General features: G+C 39.8%; 1 protein-coding gene across 7 annotated transcripts in view; it reads left to right on the plus strand.

The window, feature by feature from the left end:
• Nucleotides 1-18,149, plus strand: part of LOC102237961 (rho GTPase-activating protein 44-like) — a 62,905-nt gene that overhangs the window by 14,844 nt on the left and 29,912 nt on the right. For 5 of the 7 annotated variants that reach the window (XM_023341121.1, XM_023341123.1, XM_023341124.1 and 2 more), the window contains exons 2-5: nucleotides 15,473-15,512; nucleotides 15,975-16,094; nucleotides 17,193-17,269; nucleotides 17,371-17,482. In XM_023341121.1, coding sequence (XP_023196889.1) covers nucleotides 15,473-15,512; nucleotides 15,975-16,094; nucleotides 17,193-17,269; nucleotides 17,371-17,482 — 349 coding nt within the window. Of the gene's footprint in view, nucleotides 1-11,891; nucleotides 11,908-13,885; nucleotides 14,082-15,472; nucleotides 15,513-15,974; nucleotides 16,095-17,192; nucleotides 17,270-17,370; nucleotides 17,483-18,149 lie in introns of those variants that run through there. The other 2 variants (XM_023341125.1, XM_023341122.1) reach the window with 2 other exon arrangements.

An 18,149-nucleotide genomic window follows, 5' to 3' on the forward strand; every position in this document is an offset into this window, starting at 1 on the left:
ACAGCCTCTTCTGGGACACATTACAGCGTTAAAAACAAAATAAAAAAACAGATTAAATAAGTTAAATTTGTCAAAGACCTGACACTGTGTTAACAGCCAGAAGCTTTGCAGTAAATCTGGTTTCATTTTCAATGTGATAAAGCTTAAGTCAATTCATGTTACTTTAGTTCAAAGCAAAACAAACTCTTGTGCATCGTCTAAAGCCTGTTCTGAGACCAGAAACAAGATTGACGTTTTTTCTCTCCTCTTCTGCTCAGCCCAAGTGTTTCCCAGAGCAGGCTATAAATAGCATTATAGGATTTCCCTGTTATGACTCAGCTGCTGAGTCATAAAGTACCAGACAGCCCACTTTCTCTCTGGGCTATTTATTTTACATGGATATGTAAAATCTAAACTCGTTCATCAGGAAGAAATGTGAAACTTTCAGCGGATTTATTAAGATCTAAAGCTGTTGCTTGATTTAATTTATTTTTGTGATTTAAGGTGTTACACTGTGGACTCATTACATTTCTCTCATAGTGGGTTAGAGTGACCACAGCTTTAATGCTCCAATCCCGTGGAGGCAAAGTGGACCATGTAACCTAACCGGAATAGCTCTGCTTATTCTCACCAGAATAATCTTCTCGAGGAAGTTCAGTTATGTTCCAATACCACTATTGTTTAAAAAAGGTTTTTTTTTCAGCACTAGAGGCTTTTATTGAACAGTAGGTAGTCAGAAAAAAGGTCGGAGAGAGAGAAGGGGAGAACATGCAGCAAACGGACCAAGACCTGGAATCAAACGCAGCCGCTACACATCACATGGTGCACACTCTCTACACTGAAATTTTAAAAGCATATTTTCAATATACTCCAATATATCTAATGGAGACATGAGAGAAATTATCATACATTTATATCATTTCTATGGTTGCTATAAGGTTGATTGAGAAAAATATAATGGGCAAGTCTCCATCTGAAATTAAGCTGCCATTAGACATTAGACTTTTTGAAATATTTAAAGCTTTTATTCTATTCAACTGTGCAAGAAATGTCTACAAAGAAGGGAGAGTAGTGGGGAAACGCATGCAGCTGTAATTGTAGTGAAAAGTGATTCTACAGAGTAATAATTCAGAAACTTGACTACAAATGTGCACACAAATTTCACATATCCATCTATAACTCTGTTCATAATTATGCTCTAACTTGTGCTGGTCTTATACTTAGAATCCCAATCTTGTACATTAGAGTATGTGATTATAGCAATACTTCTAGAAGGTACTGTAAATGTGCTAAGTGGGAGAAACTTGTTTCAAACTCAAAAAACCATTGATAAGGAACTCCTCAGAAAGTGATGGATGTTCCACACTAACACCAGTAGTTTCCTCCACTGTGGGTCACATTTAAGCACAACTGAAGGGGAGCTAATTGACTCTGCTGAGTAATGAGACTCATCATTCACAGTAAAAAAGACTCGTCTTTGTCTCAGGAATGACGAATCTCTGCTGCGTTTTAACCGCTGTCGCTGCTGCGGGTTTATGGACGCCGCCTGTTTGTCATGCATGGAGGCATCAAATCACACTGCGCTGCACTTTGTCAGCCTTCTGTAACAGTGACAGCAGGTGTGGGGACGATGCACCGTCCCTTTGTGTCATCACAAGTTGACTTCAAGGACTTAGGGGTGGCTAAGCGTTTAGTCATTATTGATGCAGGCCGGCCCTGAAGCTTGTGGACGGGGACGAATGAGAGGGATGCTAGCGTTTGTCAGAAGGCTGCTCAGTGTTTGAAGCACTGATGGAAGAGACAGACTCCTATCTCTAATGCTTCACCAGATATCAATCAGTAATCATCTTGTTTAAGATAACTTAGACACAATTCCTTAAAGGTCTCTTCTTTGTGTGGGTTTTCTTTCAATAGCTTTTCCAAGTTGGTGCTTAGCATCTTCAAAACTCTGACAAAAAAAATAAGCCAGGTTTATGACGAGACCCACACTAAATGCTTTAAAACAAGCTAACCATGGTGCAATTTACTGCAGGAGGAAACTTCATGTGTCTGCATTGTAATCCCAGGATTTACAGAGGAATATTGTAGTGTTTTTTACTAATGTGCTAACGGTATTTCACATACAAGCCAAGACCATATGAGGTGAAATGTGTTACTGTGTGTGGGCAGCAGTTGTGTTTTCCTGGGTAAACCTTTTTCTTGTTGTCATTGATCACTGGTGTGGATGTGTACACCTCATCTGCATCGGCGTTCCAGCATTCGGCTGTGCTACTGTTCGGTTTTCCTTTCACAATTTTCAGATCTATTTTTGTAAAGAAAAAGGTGCGATAAGCTTTGTGATTCCTGTATGCCGGTGCATGTGGATCTATTCCTCCAGAACGTTTCGAGCGGTCTGTTGTGTCTCAGCCTCCTGAAGATAAATGATGCAGGCGATGACTCACACAGCCAGGCTTCCCTCATCTGCCCTTCCTCTCAGTTTAACCTCTCAGGAGGAGTTTCTTCATCGACCCGTCCTGCTGCCTGTCGCTGCAGTGACCAGAAACAAAACGAAAACCTGTAATAGTCGACTTCCTCTCAGGTCTGACCTGCTAAGTTAAATTTTCTTCTTAAGGACTCAAAACATCAAAGGACTGGCTATTTGTTGATTTGCTTACAGACTTAAGAAATGTGAGTTTTCAGTTTCAGTGCAATCGATAACAAATAACATTTTTTCAGTATTTGACATTATAGTATTTTTATTAACTTTTCTGTTATAATATATATATAATATATTTCTGTTATGTAAATATTATTTTTGAAGGCAACACCTTGCTTGGACCTTTGGGTCGTACACAACTGACATGCAGTTTTGTATTATACTTAACTAAATGATTAGTGCTGTCAAAAGTTTTTCTGTGTTCACAGAAGCTTTTAACAAGCAGTCAGAACCAGGTCTGATCACCCAAATGTAGTTTTTACATTGGAGGCTTTGCTTTTTATTTATTTTGGTGGGAAGTTAACAGAATAGATCTTTCGTCAGATTTCCCTTCACATCCGTGTTGCGTTCAACGACCCTCAGCAAATCTCTTTTAGTGTGTTTACCTCCAGTGCAACGTGAGGAGCTTCTGCCCTCCATAAAAGCCGGTACCAGGAGGAACTGATGCCACCTGCCTTTTTAGAGCTCCAGCCAGAACCAGACTTGGAGCTGAACCCGTTTATTTTGCCAGTAAAAATTGAGACAGAGGTTGAGAACAGAATCCCAGCCTGGCAGCAATTATGATGACAAACTCATTAGAGAGTTTGTCATTGTAAGCGGCATGATGGAGGAGCATCGTTGTGATAACATGCTAAAATGTCGGAAAGCTACAGGAGCTTCTTAAAGTGACAGGCCAATTTCAAGGCATTAAATTGCAAAGTAAACTTTAAGTCATGTTTTATACATGTAGCATTTTTATGACAACTGAAGGTAACATAGTTACTTGATTTTCCAAATTTATAATACTTCCCTTTAAATGTTCACTTATGTCATACAGTAAGTATAATAGATTATGTTGCATTTCAATTTTCTGATCAAAAATACCTTCCCTCTGCTGTCTTTCTATTATACTTGCTTAAATCTTCAGAAAAATATGTTGAGTGTGATTAAACAATAAAGAGAATCCTTGATTACTTTGATTGTGAACTCCTGGTGGTTCTCAGAATCATTAAATGAGGCGTAATTTTTCATATTCCTTTAAATAAATAACAATAATGCAGAATCCTCTTGTATTTCTGTGTTAATGATCAAAAATCTGATTTTCATAGAAAATGAGGCCCATTGAACTGTGTATTTTCTCACAATCCTTTTCTCCATTAATGAATATCTCTCCATTATGTACAGTAGTAGTGGACAAATGGCTCTCTCCTGTTTGAAACACTTGTTGTGAGACAGACTTGTAGCTGAGAGCAGCAGCATATGTTCCCTAATAACCAAGCAGGTGCTCTTCCACAGCAAGCGGTAATGCAGGCTCGTTATGTCTCTCTCTCTCGCTGTGCCTGATATGTTTTCCCGTGCCTCCTCCCATCAGCTCTGGCTTTGTGCTGAATTGCAGAACAGTGGCGGTTCTCATTTCTCACTTTTGCCGCATCACGGTGCGCTTGAAACAAACCGTTGCTTGTGTTTGCAGACAGACGAGAGATGAGATGCTCTGCCCATGCCCGGCCCAAGAGGCCCGAGGATGACGGATTTAATCCCAGATGACATTTTGAAGACAGTGGAGCTGATGGAGTGAACTGGCAAAGGATTATATTTGTTTCGGGGTCAGATGCAGCAAATTTTCCTCACCTTTTCCCCCTCCCTGGATGTTTTTTTCCCCTCCTGTTCCTCTTAGCTGAGAAACCTTCTTCTGGTTCATTCATTAGAGCTCCGTTGACGCAAAGAAGGAATATAATCCTTCGCTTTGTTTACAAACTGCTAAAATGTGCAGCTCTGCCGAACACGGCAGGAGCTGATGTTTGTTGCTTTCATGCTGATCGGTGGCGATAAGAGCGATGAATATTTCACAGTTGCCGAATGTGGGTCGCTAAGAGGAAGCGAGGCCTTGCTGGGAGTGCCATAAATATCTCTCCCTGGTTCTGATGCCCGTGTTCTGTAGCTGAGTGTGTGTGTGTGTGTGTGGCTATTGGGTCCAAGGAAACCCTGAAGAGCCTGAGGCGTGTTGCCTCATCTGTAGAGAAATTACTCCATGCTTTTATGTAGTAGAAACATTTAAAAAGAAAAGAAAAACATGATTTTGTTGTAAAAATAAAACAAAACACTTATCTGTTATTTTGTGCACAGCACCTTCACACTGATGGAACTTTTCCACATAAAAACCACAAACTTGTGCGTTTTGTGATTTCATAGACGAACAAAATGAGGAGCATAATTGTAAAAGGAAAGGAAAATGGCTTTTAAATCAATAAAATCTGAAAGGGTGACATTTGTTTTCTCTGGTACCCCTAAACAAATCCCAAGGTGAGCATATACGTATCTTCAGCCATCATCTCAGTTTCCACAAGCTGCATGTGAAATCACAAATTCTGTTCGGATGAGAACAAACTGAGCCTCTTTTTTTTGACTAGACAAAATTAGCATCACGAACGCACCATCCCTACCAAAGAACACGGCATTGGCAGCATCATGCTGTGTGGGTTCTTTTCCTTGGCTGAATAAGGCCAGTTTACTCTGAGCGATAAGTGCATGTGAAATGTAAGACACCTGCAGCAGAAGCTGATGTGTTTATTTTAGCTTCAGCAGGATGCTGAACCACATTCCTTCTGCTGGAATGCTACCTGATCGTTTTCGTTCACAAAGTGTCACTTTAACGTGCCGCTCCGTCGTCACCCTGCTGATCCACACAACCTTTTCATTTAGTTTTACAAATAAAACTCTGAAAAGTGTCATGTGCTTGTATATTTAACACTTCAGAGTCAGTACTTCGTAGAACGGAGCATGCCTCTATTAGCTTAGCACATCTTTACTGAAATATTTGTAAATTCTTCTTTGAAAAACATCTGAAGCTCATTCAGATTGGAAAGATAACCCTTGGAACCTCCCATTTTTAAGTTTCTCCACAGATTCTCAAACTGATTCAAGTCTAGACTTTGACTGGACCATTCTAACACAGAGATATTATTTTATCTAAAACATTTCATTGTTGCTCTGGCTGGATGTTTGGGGTTGTTGTTTTTCATATTTAACTCAGAGTTACAAATTTGCAGACGAAAACCTAGAACATTTTGTTTGTAGTTTAATATTAATAAATAATGCCAAATAAATGGAAAGGAAGTGCATGTGAACATCAGTTTAGTATTGCCACTGACTCTCATTTAGAGCCGGACTTTCACTGAACTGAGGAAAAGCGTCACGGAAATGACAGGATCCTTCGGCATCCTTACAGAGTTTTAAATACCATATTTGAATAATTAATATCAATACATAAAGGCCTGCAGACTGCCGCTTCAGTTCCCACTAAACCTTCATCTGTATTCATAAGAACCGGCCACGCCGCTCCATAAATCGGTAGAGTCGCCTGAAGTCAGATCCCAGCTGCAGCGCCACGTTATTCTCCGGGTGTGACTCTCTGCTTGTGGATGTCGTGTGTATCTGTGAGCTGCTGACAGGAACTCAGTGCTGTGATTTCTCAAGGCTGCTATCCCCCCAACACACACAGGGACTCATCAGAAGAAAGAAATGTAGAAGAAATGATTGTTTAATATTGCAAATATAGAAGCAGACTAGATAACTAGAAGTAAAATGCACTCCAATGTTGTTATGTAATGGAGTCAAAACTACATAGGAAGCCTGTTACGGACAGTATTGCTGGGTTACTTACCATTCAGCTTAGCACTAAAGCTGTTCAAGTTACGGGAAATTTAACCATAACAAGCTTTACTTGGCTGTCATAATGGTGTTATGGCATTGGTTAAACTTGCTTACCTGTTCAATCCTCCTCAGCAGGATACATTTCAGTGCATTTGTGTTTCCACAGGAGAACAAAGTTTTTTTCCAAAATATGTGGTTTTGTTTGTTACTCTAATTTGTTTGGGTTTTCTTAATTAAGTCGTAATCATCAAATCTAACAGAAGTCATCTATTAATAACTCTACATTAAGTTCTTGAGGATGTTCTAATTCTTTGACATGCAAGGGTATTTATAGTTTAAAAACTAAACTATCTGTGTGACACTGAGACACTAAGACATTAAGACGACATTTCATAATAAATATAAACTTGTTTCATATCTGCAGGTGGTTTTCAGTGATCAGAGTCAAACATTTAGCAGTTCTTGTAACTTTTTTACTGAAAACATAAAGGAAATATGCAAAGAGCAGTTTATTTATTTTTTACATTATAAAATATGAAAGCAGCTGGCAAAGAAATAAGAAATGAAATTATAATCTGGCATCCTGTAATATCAAATTTGACATATCCTCAATTGTATCTCTTACACTTCCATTTAAGGATGCAGGGAGATTATAATTTTTGACCCAGCCCAGATGACTATAACTTCAACATTTTTAGATTATTTTGTAATTTGTGGTTATAATACGTGTATAATCCGCTTGTTTGGATGTCTTTCCCGTGATCAATGGCAGATATGTGACAGAGGAAGTGATTTCATGCTGTAAATCCCAGCTTGCAATGCATGAAACTGTAACACATGGCGCGTTAGCGAGCTGCCTGTCTGATGAGCCAGAGGGGGAAATTTCTTCATAAACTGCTGCTCTGAGAAATGTGGCAGGACAAAGGCTGAGGCTGCGAGGCCTCGTCTGCATGACTGAAGAGGAATGAGGTCATTGGTATCCACGGCGACAGCATAACCTCGCTTTTCCCCAAAAGCTGTGGCACAGAAGATATGAGAGGGAAGGGAGGGAAGATCACAGGAGCGGAGAAATGACTCAGGAATCCTCCGCGGACGAAGCAACAGGACCTGATTGTAAACTCCCGACGCCTGCAACCACAAACCGTCTCATCCCGCCCGTCACCTGCTTTGCTCATTTCACGGCTCCGACAGCAGAAAGGCGTCTCTCTGGTCGCTCTCCCCTTTCTCACAGTTATTAGTCATTCTCTGCAAGTGTTGAGTATGACGAGAACTTGGCAGGAGAGGAGTCTCTCTGCTGATCGGTTCCCCTGCAGAGACGAGTCCAACGGCCTGTCCACTGCCAGAACCCGGTTCCCTCACACTCACTGAACTGGGAAGGCTGACGAGAGGCTAGCATGAAGATTTATTTATTTATTTTTTTCTTACATAGGTGTAAGGAGGAAGAGGAGGGGGAAATAAATTAGGCTGGAAAGAGATAAAAAGGAGGGGATGAGTGAACTGCCCCAGAGCTCAAACCTGCCTGCCAAGATTTGTACAAGACATCACTGGCTGACTGCCATCTGGAGGCTGGAGGATAAACAAAACCTGTCAGTTGTTTGATGAAGGGTAGCCACTTCACCAGATGGACCGATTTTTGCTGAACAACTCAGACAGTTTGTCAAAATTAACAACAGTTCAACAAAAAGGGAATGTCATCTGCAGAATGTCATCTGTTCTGGGTGTTTTTTTTTAAAGGGCCAGCATCATGTGAAATAGACTTTTTTTAACCTTTATGTCCTGTTACAATGTTATTCCCCCATCAAAAACATGCCTGGTGTGTTGCCTTGATTCTTTAATGCATGTTTGAGAAAACCTTTAATCTCCATGGCAACCTTTCAGCTGTGCAAAACACTTGGGTGAACCTAGCTCCGCCTTCAAGGCACAGCTCCTCCTCAGAGCGGCAGTTTCCATGCTCCTCACAGAGCAGCCCTCCCCCAAGTCTCCCCTATTCAGCTCCTTCAGACTAGCAGCAGCAATTAGCAAACACCCGGTAGAATTTCACATCAGCTGAGCTCATTATAGGAGCTACTTCTCAGTGAAATGCTGGTAAAAACGTTGTTAAGGGGTTAATAGAGGAAACATGTTGTGATGACTTCCTCAAGGCAGAGTTTCAGAAAGAACAGGAGCTTTTAAAGAGACAGATTACCAATTTCAAGGCATTAAATTACAAAATAAAAATTTGTTTAAGTCAAATTGATTTATATATAGCATTAAAAACCCACCTTAAGTTAACATAGTTGCTTGATTATGCTTTGACATGTCACCATGTGTCTGGAAAACACACAATTCTGCTCCTGGATGATTTAGATTAAAAATATATATTTTAATCAAGAAGCTTGTTTCTAATAGTGAGACAGGCCACTGTAAAATATAATGTCCTAATAAAAAATGATTTATTCTCTTCTCAATAACTAATGGTAAAATCTTTCAAATTAGATAATGTGCATTTTTACTTTAAAAATCTTAACACATTGAAACATTGCAGATTTACTCCAGGACATTATAGTTTGAAAACCTTATATTGGTCCAAGCCTGGCTTCTACCAGACATTGTTTGTAGTCAAACCTGCCTCTTCACTCAAACCTGCCCAGAAATATTAATGTAAATGTTTTAAAACGGTACATAAATCTTTTGGAAAGGCTTGTAAAGGTGATGGGGAGAATGAGAACTGCCTCATAGGCATTTATTATGAATGAATCAGCTAGCAAAGATAGAAAGTGACATGTCCATAATTCAGCTACTGGGAGCACAAAGGAACAGCAAATTTGCAGCGAAGCTCGTGCAAATAAATGGGATTTTTGTGTCTGAGAGAAAGAAGGAGACGTATCGCAACACGGCTGTCCAGTCTGCGACTCTGAGGTCAGCGTCTTCTGTCTGTAATGTTCTACGTGCTGGAGTCGCTCTGGTATTCTCAGTTTTGTTTGGGTCGTCTTTGTAAAGACGTGAAAATGAAGGCATCGCGTCAGATCACATGTAAACACGAGGACGTCTCCTCTGAGAGTGTTTTCTGTGTGTATGTCGGGTCAGGAGACGCGTATTGAAAGGCGGAGGATGGGAGGTTTCAGCCACTGGAATCATATGAGCATCAGATTTATGTCTTCAGTGGCACTTCAGGTCCTGCCTGCAGGCGGCTCAGTGAATATGAAGTCATTTTTAACAGATTTAACAGAGAGGTAATACACACATATATGTGCATACATAAATATTTAGACCATTTCTAATCTATCTGGACTGTGCTGTTGTTTGTTTTACTCTAGAGGTTTTTATATTTTATGTGCTAAATGTACAAAATGTACAAATGTACATGTACAAAAATGATCAAATTCAAGTTTTTATAAGCTTAGGTTCAAAGCAGAGCAGAAAATTAGATACAAAAAATATTGCTTATATGAAAATCGTCTTTCATGTGATGAAAAATGACCTACAGTGTGCCTGTTTTTCCCCAGGCTGTTGCAGAAATTCCTTTAAATCTTTATATAAAACATAAAAACTTTAATAATAAAAACTGTTGAACTTTAATATAAAGCATGCAAGAGTGCCAGGCAGCTTTTACTTTTAGAACTGGTCAGGAACCTAAATCTTAAATCTGCCACACTTTTCAGATTTCTGATAGTAAATCTAGTCTTGGAAGCCATATGTGTTTCCTTCTACGTCATATTTATTTTTTATTATATGTTGATCTGTCGCATAAAATTATAGGTTGTAATTTTATGAGAACGCCAACACAAAGGAAATACAAAAAAATTATTAGTCAAGCATTTCCTCATAAAAACATTTTTTTGGTCTCATAATTTTAAGACATTCTTCTGGTAAAGTTACATCTTTCTTCTGCTAATGTTATGTCAACATACTCTGTCGTACAACTCACAGGATGATTGAAATAAAAACTACTTTTTGAAATTTCTTTTGTAATTTTTATTTTAGAAAAGAAAGTGAGAAAAAAAATCAGTTAACATCGGAAATTGGATCTGGTGTGGAAAAAAATCTGAGATTTTACTTTTAAGCTCACCGTACTTTGTTATAAACGCCCTAATCAGTACTTTCTCGTCATCAAAATGCTTTCGTGTCATGACAAAATATTGTTCAGTCTCTGAAGGTGAAAACTGAATCTCTTAAGGCTTTAAAGAAGCGCACAACCTGCTATGATTGATTTTATTTTCTGAGCTTTGTGCACTTTTGTTTTTGCTTTGTCAGTTGTGAGGCCCGTAGGGGCTGAGATACTCGGGGTGAATCTGGAATGAGTCGGCCCATTTCATTGTATTCAACTCGGGGAAAAGCTTGAGGGATTTAGAGCTCCTTTAAAGAAAAAGCCTCTGGGGAGCCGGACCTGGACTCTCTGAGCTCTGGCTGTGAACAGCATTTTGATTTGCTGCTGGGAGCAGCTTTATCCTTCAGTTTTGTGTTCTCTTGTGTTGTGTTTGATTGTAATTCAGTGCCGGACTCACATCAGAACCAAGGTGTGACTGTTATGAACAGCTCGAGGCCAAATAATGTGTTGCTAAGCAGATACATTTATTTTTGACCAAATAATAACTTGGACAAATATAAACTGTCTATGCATTAGCTTTGTAGCATACATTTTCATTTTGATTTGTGAAACACATACTTTTTATTTCTTTTTTTACAAAATGCCCACATATAGATAATTTTTTTTGTTAGGGAGATTTATGTTGCTAAATTTTTGAGCACAGATTCTGCCTCATTTGCATATTTTTGCAATAAAGTTAAGAAGCCTCACACTAACAAAAGACAGTGCCTGTGTGTAAGTATTGAGACTCGGTGAGAGAAGAAAATAGGTGACCTTGAAGCATTAAGAAGCTGGAGTGTGTGTGTGTGTGTGTGTGGGCGTGTGTGTGTGTGTGTGTGTGTGCGGGGGCGTGCCTGTGTGTGACACATAAAGATACAGATCTCATCCGAGGTGTTTTTGTTGCGACAGACATCAGCTCGACCACCAGCGCCGCGCCTCATGCTCCCTTCATGACTGTATTACACTCCACAGCCTCGTTCATTCTCACACACCTTCATGCTAAACCCACCTGCTCTGTTGCTGCCATAGCAACCATCAAATCCACCCCTGCCCTGGATAGCAGTAAAGGCATGCTGGGTAATTTGACTTCACCTGGAACATTTTCTCCTGTGGGGCTTTTTTTTTTTTTTCGTCCTTGAACCATTTTTATGTCGTCATAAACAATTCCCCCCTGTCTGGCCCGAACTGAATTAATTATTCACCGTGTGAAACTTAAAAAAATAATCATAATTAAGCCTACACATATTATTACATCATTCAGTCGGGTTGCATTATACAAAATTTGAATGAGTCTGGGTTAAAAAGAAACGTCTGACCTGTTCCAATTCTTATGTTTTTGACTGACACACCTGCTTTATGTTCTGTTTATGCTTTTCTTTTGTTGAAATATTGTTCAGACAAGCCTTTCTTAAGTAATCCGACTTATCTGATTGTTGCCCCAGTGTTCATCACATTCTTATCACTGCTACTTTTTTCTTTGTCATCTCAGAACTTCCTTCATGCTGGTTTGATCTTCTGTGTTTCCTCCTGTTCAGAGGTGATTATGAACCGTCTCCTGCCTGCGTTTGGGTTTTTCCAAAGGCCTGCCAATGTTTCCCAATTGAAAACATTCCATGACGGATAAAAGGTTGAAATCTCAAAGGATAAAATAGAGCAACTTAGCTGTAGTCCTTTCAGCCTTCCTGTTACCTGCTGAAAGTCATGCTCTCTCTAGTTGTTGTGAAGCCTGAATGAACTAAAGACATTTCTTGACAATTGAAAACAGTTTCCTTTCAAACATCTTCTTACATCAGTACACTAAATATAGCTAACTGCTGCACTAAAGCATGTTGTTGGCATGTCCATCTGGTAGCATTGACATACAGTGTGTTCACTGAAAGGAAAAATGTAGGACTTTACCCCAAGCATAAATTTATTCAAGTATAAATTCAATCCATTGGCCATTTTTGTTTCAGACCAAACTTTATAGGCCTTTTGTCAAAAGAGCTGTTCAGAAAATCAAATCGTTCTTTTTCTGCTTTTCTTCTACTTCAACTATTCATAATCTATCAAGATGCTTTATCTCTGAGGGAGTAAAAATCTTTCCAAACATGAATTTTCTCTCTCCATTTCTATCCTGATCACATCTCTCTGCCTCCGCCTCGTTTTCTCTCTGCTGGTGGGAATCCCGGCTGTGACGACAGAAGCTGCTGCAATAAAATCCCGACCGCGCAGCAGAGGCTCTGGTCCTGGATCCTGCGGTGCACTTCCAAAGTCAGAAAATTAACAAAACGCTGCAGTGCAAGCCAGGCAATATTCTGTACCGTGTGTTCTTTTTCCGCCTGTTTTCAATGTCAGCGAGCTGCCGTTTCTATTTGCTTGTACTTCACCAGCCTAAAACATTTTTTCCGTAATATGAAGCATGTGTTTTTCAGCCTCTCCCTTCCGCAGCTGCAAACGTTGTCACGCTGCTTTACGAGAGCCCCCCTACCCGCCCGAGTGGAAACGTTAGCACATCAAGAACAGCAGACCTTCTCCTGTCCTTACAGATTTGTAAAAACCCAACAACAAGAAACTGTTGGCTGCTGCATTTCACTGAATGGGGAGATTTCACCACATTGAGAGTTAACATGAGATGCATTCAAATAGACGTCCTCTAGTTTTTTATTACTTTTGTGGTAAACATTAAGTTTTCCGTGTCCAGTCTTATTTATGTGTCAGTTTGTCTCTTTTTCAAAAGCTGAAGGTGAAAGATGGCCCTTCAAAAGTCAAAGTCCAGATTTAATTCTGGTTTTTAACCCGTAAGAAGACTCAAAGGCACGACCCGCCCAGTCTGACTGAACTTACAATTTTTGGCAAAGAGCAGTAGGCAAAGGTTTGTGACTGTGGTTATTATGTCACACAACACGAAGAAGTTTAAAGGGTATAAATACACTAGACACTATAAGAGTTCACACTGCAAACTTCAATATGTGTTTTCTTTCTTTTGTGAAAAACTCTGAAACTTATAATAACTGAACAGACCAGTTATTATAGAGAAAGACCTGAGAAAGCCTCAGGTCTTTCTCACCAACACTGCCTCATATTCTGTCAGACTGAAATCTGCTGTGAACAGTTCAACTCTGATAACATCTGTATCTTTTAACATCTGGGTAACTGAGAGCTGTTAAGATTTCAGAAAATGGATTCTTGCTGCCATTAAATCCAATGCTTAGAGGCTTAAATATCTGCTTTTGATGAAAGGTTGTGTGAACAGAGAAGAGAGTCACACTGCGGGAGGCGAGGAGGAATAAAAGCAGCGTCCCGTTGTCCTCCTGAGCCCGGCCTCTTTTTCCTCAGACAGATCAATAATCATTCAGCTGCTGCACTAAGACCTCTGACTCAGCTATGAGATTGTTTTCTTTGTGTCAGCAAGGTATATTCAGTCATAAAATACAACATTTACTGTTTTTTGTTTGTTTCTGAGATCCATGCTTTTGACAGAAGTAGCAGAAAATACAACAGGAGTTTGAAAAACAAAGGAGCAGCTGGTCAGGTCTAATTCTTCAGACTGACATTCCCCTTCCTCATCGCCTCCTCAGCCTCCTCCTCTCACTCTGCTTCCCCCCTCTTTCTGTCTGCTTCCTGTCACTGGGCTGCTGCCTGAGAACAGGTGTGTTATCACCTGTCAGCAGGGGGGATGTGGAGGAGAAAGCTGCAGACCAGAGTCTGGCGCGGGAGCAGCGTGGCGCTGTAAGTCCACTCAGCCCCAGCGGCGTGTCGGCCGGAGGCTTTTCTATTAGACTATGTTGCAGCAGATTCTGTTTGTGCCTCAGTGGGCGGGTTCTCAGGGCCGCTCAGGAAGCTTGGTGAGGTGGACCCAATTGATTTGTTGCTTATTCTTGGTCTGTCAGGACATGGCAGTTAAAGTTGGCTTTTGTTGCTGTTCTTTATAGTAATTCAGCCTGCTTTGAAGAAAATACCGGCTCAATTTCCTTAATTATATTTGTGGTACAATTTATGCACTTCAGGCATTGGTTCTGAAAAACTTCAAACAGTTTCTTGGCTGTTTTTAGTCATCTTTAGGCAGTAATTATTTTGTATATCCTCCTTTAAACATGTCCCAATTTCCCCCGTGACCATGTAATCAAGTTCTATAAAGGCCTGATAATGAGAGCTTTGTTTAATTCAGGAATGGCCCGGATCTAAACTTTCATTTGGATTCTGACTGTTTCTCAAAACCTCTTAATATGTTTTCTTCCTGGATTATCCTGTTTTTATCTCTATCCATCCATTTTCTCATCTGTTCTAACTAGCGTTCATGTACCTAGCTAAAGAATAGCGTTCCCACACCATGATATTGCCACCACCATGTTTTCCTGTAGCTATGGAGTGAGTCAGGGGATTTTCCATGTTGGTTTTCCATCAGTGCTGTTGCAAATCAACCAAAAAGGTTTAGTTTTGTTCTCCTCCTGAGCACCATCTCCAAAAGGCAGAGACGGTCGAAGCCTTTTTGGCGCCCTGAGCGAATAACCCAATTAAACAATCCCTTATCTCCACCCTAAGAAATACTGAGGAACCTTGGTGTGCACTGTGGCTCTCAGCCATGAGATACATGCACACCTACAAATTGTAGCCAGGATTGGCTTTGCTGGTTGTTGGGAGACCAAAGGAAGGTGTAAATTCAGGCTGCAGTATGAATGTAAAATATACCTGTTACTATTAAAGATAAAGTGCAGAAGCTGTAACGTCGATGGCACTGATGAGGAAGAGGCAAGAGCAGCAACTCATGTTTGAAATGCTTTGGAAATATTCGCATATACTTGCAAAAGTGTCCATAGTTTTCCTGCAGCCCAAAACCCATGTGAGATGTTCTTGTTTTCTATCTATAGCTACTGAGGTCATGACAACGACAATCTTATGACAAGGACACAAAAACCTAACCCATATGTAAAATGTGTAATATGCTTGATTCTGTCTGCAAATGTATCCTCACAAAGTGCTACATCGAGACAAATGTAATACATTTTGTATTTTTACCTCACTTATTTCAAGCCCAGACGTTCTCAGCTGTCATTTTTCCACAGTAAGGGTTTTCTCTCATCGCCCTAACAGCCTCTTCTCTGTCTTGTTTTCTTTTCCAGAGCTGAAAAAACAGAAGTATTGAGTGAGGACCTACTGCAGGTACTAATAAGTCTTCATCAAATACATGTGAGCGCTTGAGTGAGCGTCTTTCTTGGGGAAAAAAAATCATTAGAGGTGCAAAGTATTCGGTTATCATGAAATGACTTTTTCCAAATGGCTCCGTGAGCCGCCTTCAGGCAACTGTAATGAGCGCAGAAATTTAAATTTTCTTCAACACAAAAGGCCGAACGTCCCGAGTGATTGATTCAGGGTGCAGGATTGTAATTGACCAGATTAATGATGCCTTCGGTGGCATCAGAGTCTGCTCCACTGGATTGGTTTAATAATGAAATGAAAGGTGTTTAAGCACAGGTGCAGTAATGGTGTTTATATGCCAGCATAAAAACAGCTACAGTGTCTAAATTTATTTAAATCATACCATTTTCTTTATACCATCATGATCTGGGTCGGACTCGAGTTGTTCTGATGTGCGTTTTCTGTTTTGCTGTGTGTTTGTTTCAGGTGGAGAAACGACTGGAGTTGGTCAAGCAAGTTTCCCACAGCACACACAAGAAGCTGACTGCCTGTCTGCAGGGTCAGCAGGGTGTGGACGTGGACAAGAAGTCTGTCAGGTCGCCCTCGGTGAGACTCGAATGCCCGAAAGTTGCTAAAAACATTAAACTGTGTAAAAATTGGTGTTTCTCGACAGATTTGATTAAAGCTGGTGCTTGTTCAGACTTTATCTTTGCTTCAAAGAGGATACAGGTTTTTGTTTCTATTCTAAAGGCTGGATTATGGATTAGGAATCTGCAATCAACAAGTTGCTCGCTAAGCATCATTTAGATAGAATCAGAAACAAATTCTTATGGTCAGATTAATGCTATGATTCATTATTTGAGAACATGTCTACAAAATGTTTGGTAAAATGCAAATCTTAAAAACGTTTCAGGACACTTGAAGGAAAAAAAAATCAATGAAGAACGGAACAGAAACACCTTTCAACTGGGCTGTAACTAAATGCGGTTTAAGTGTTGATTTTATTACTAACTAACTGTAAATATTGAATTTTACCATTGTAGTAGCTGTTTCATCCTTCCTATATTAGAACTGGTTGTGCAATCAAAGAAACAATAGAAAGATGCAACTGATGAGTTTGTCTAATAATAAAAGTGTAAGAAACAGAATGTGCCTTATAGATAATACCACAGTTTTATTTGGCAAATTGACATGTTCTTATTTTTAATGATCTATTATAGTTCCCAATGTGGCTCATTACTCCGGGTGACACAACCAGAGGGGCAGCACTAACACTTGACTTCCAGGCATCCACAGTTTCTCTGTTGATTATTTTGCCTGTCCAACCAATGTACTACAAAAAATATGGCCATGTTGGCTAAAGTTGGGTATTTCATCCCCAGCTTTATTAAAGTGTCAAATCAGTTTTGTTTTTAAGGAATCAGGAAGGCATTGGATCATCTCCGGCTCAAAATCTGAAATGCTTTGGCCAGTCTGATGTGAACTGGAGTATTCTCCACAAATATGCTTTAAAAACGGAGAGTCATTAAATCTTTATGACAATAGGGCCACTGTAAAATGCTGATGGAGATTCTTTGAGTGCATCGCTTTTTCTGTGCTGCCTACACTGATGTGTTTCATGTGCTAATCACAGTTTTCGGTGATAGCCGACACATTTCGCTGCTCAGGCTGACTCACTGACTGTTTCTGCTCGTCTCTTTTCAGAAAAAGCTTCCTCTTACAACACTTGCACAATGTATGGTGGAGGGGGCGGCCGTGCTGGGGGATGAGTCTCTCCTGGGGTGAGTGCTCCAAAACCTGTCACAACATTTTTATAAGAAACCCCAGTGAGTAGAGACTGTGATAACTTCTCTTATTAAACGTGTTTCACCTTCGGATGCAGGAAGATGCTGAAGCTCAGCGGCGAGACGCAGGAGAAACTGGCTCAGGAGCTCATCTCATTCGAACTCACCATCGAGAAGGATGTGATTGAACCGCTGTGTGACCTGGCAGAGGTAGACATTTTTCTTTCATCTCACGTCTTAGTTTGAATTCAGAAAATGTACAGTAAATTATTAGTTAAAGACTTTAAAATTTTTTGACACCATATTGCAGGGTTGGACCGAGTCTATTTTTAAATACAGTCAAACTTTCCAAAAAAAAAAGACCTGGGTTATTCAGGATTACAGTCTACCTAGACAGACTTATGATATTGTCTTATAGATGCATTTAGGGATGACTTAAAACAGGCCGTTCATGCATATAAAAAACAAACTGCTAACTTCTCACAGCTGAAAGTGAGACAAAAGTTACAGACTGATGTCAGAGAGTAGCAGAAAGCTGCAAGAAGTTCCTCACTGAAGTTATTTCAGCCCAAAGATGGTCTCTGAACTTTTTTCACAGTTGGAATCCAGACTTTTGTTAATATTTTATTATTATTGAATGAGTAAAACAATGGATTTTTTTTATTAATTCACTTTTTATGCTGGAAAAAAAGAGATTAAACATCAATATGTGAGAATTTCATAATAAAGACTGGATTTAATGAGGTGTGCTTGTTTTTCTTATATTTCTTAAGCTAAAGGATGCAAATGAGTTAATCTTAGAATTTAAATTAAATCCAATGGCGCTTCAAGTAAATATTATTTTGAGTGTGTCGAAACTTATAAACCAGGTGGGTGC

The sequence above is a fragment of the Xiphophorus maculatus genome, chromosome 10, assembly GCF_002775205.1.
Source record: "Xiphophorus maculatus strain JP 163 A chromosome 10, X_maculatus-5.0-male, whole genome shotgun sequence".
Taxonomy (NCBI): domain Eukaryota; kingdom Metazoa; phylum Chordata; class Actinopteri; order Cyprinodontiformes; family Poeciliidae; genus Xiphophorus; species Xiphophorus maculatus.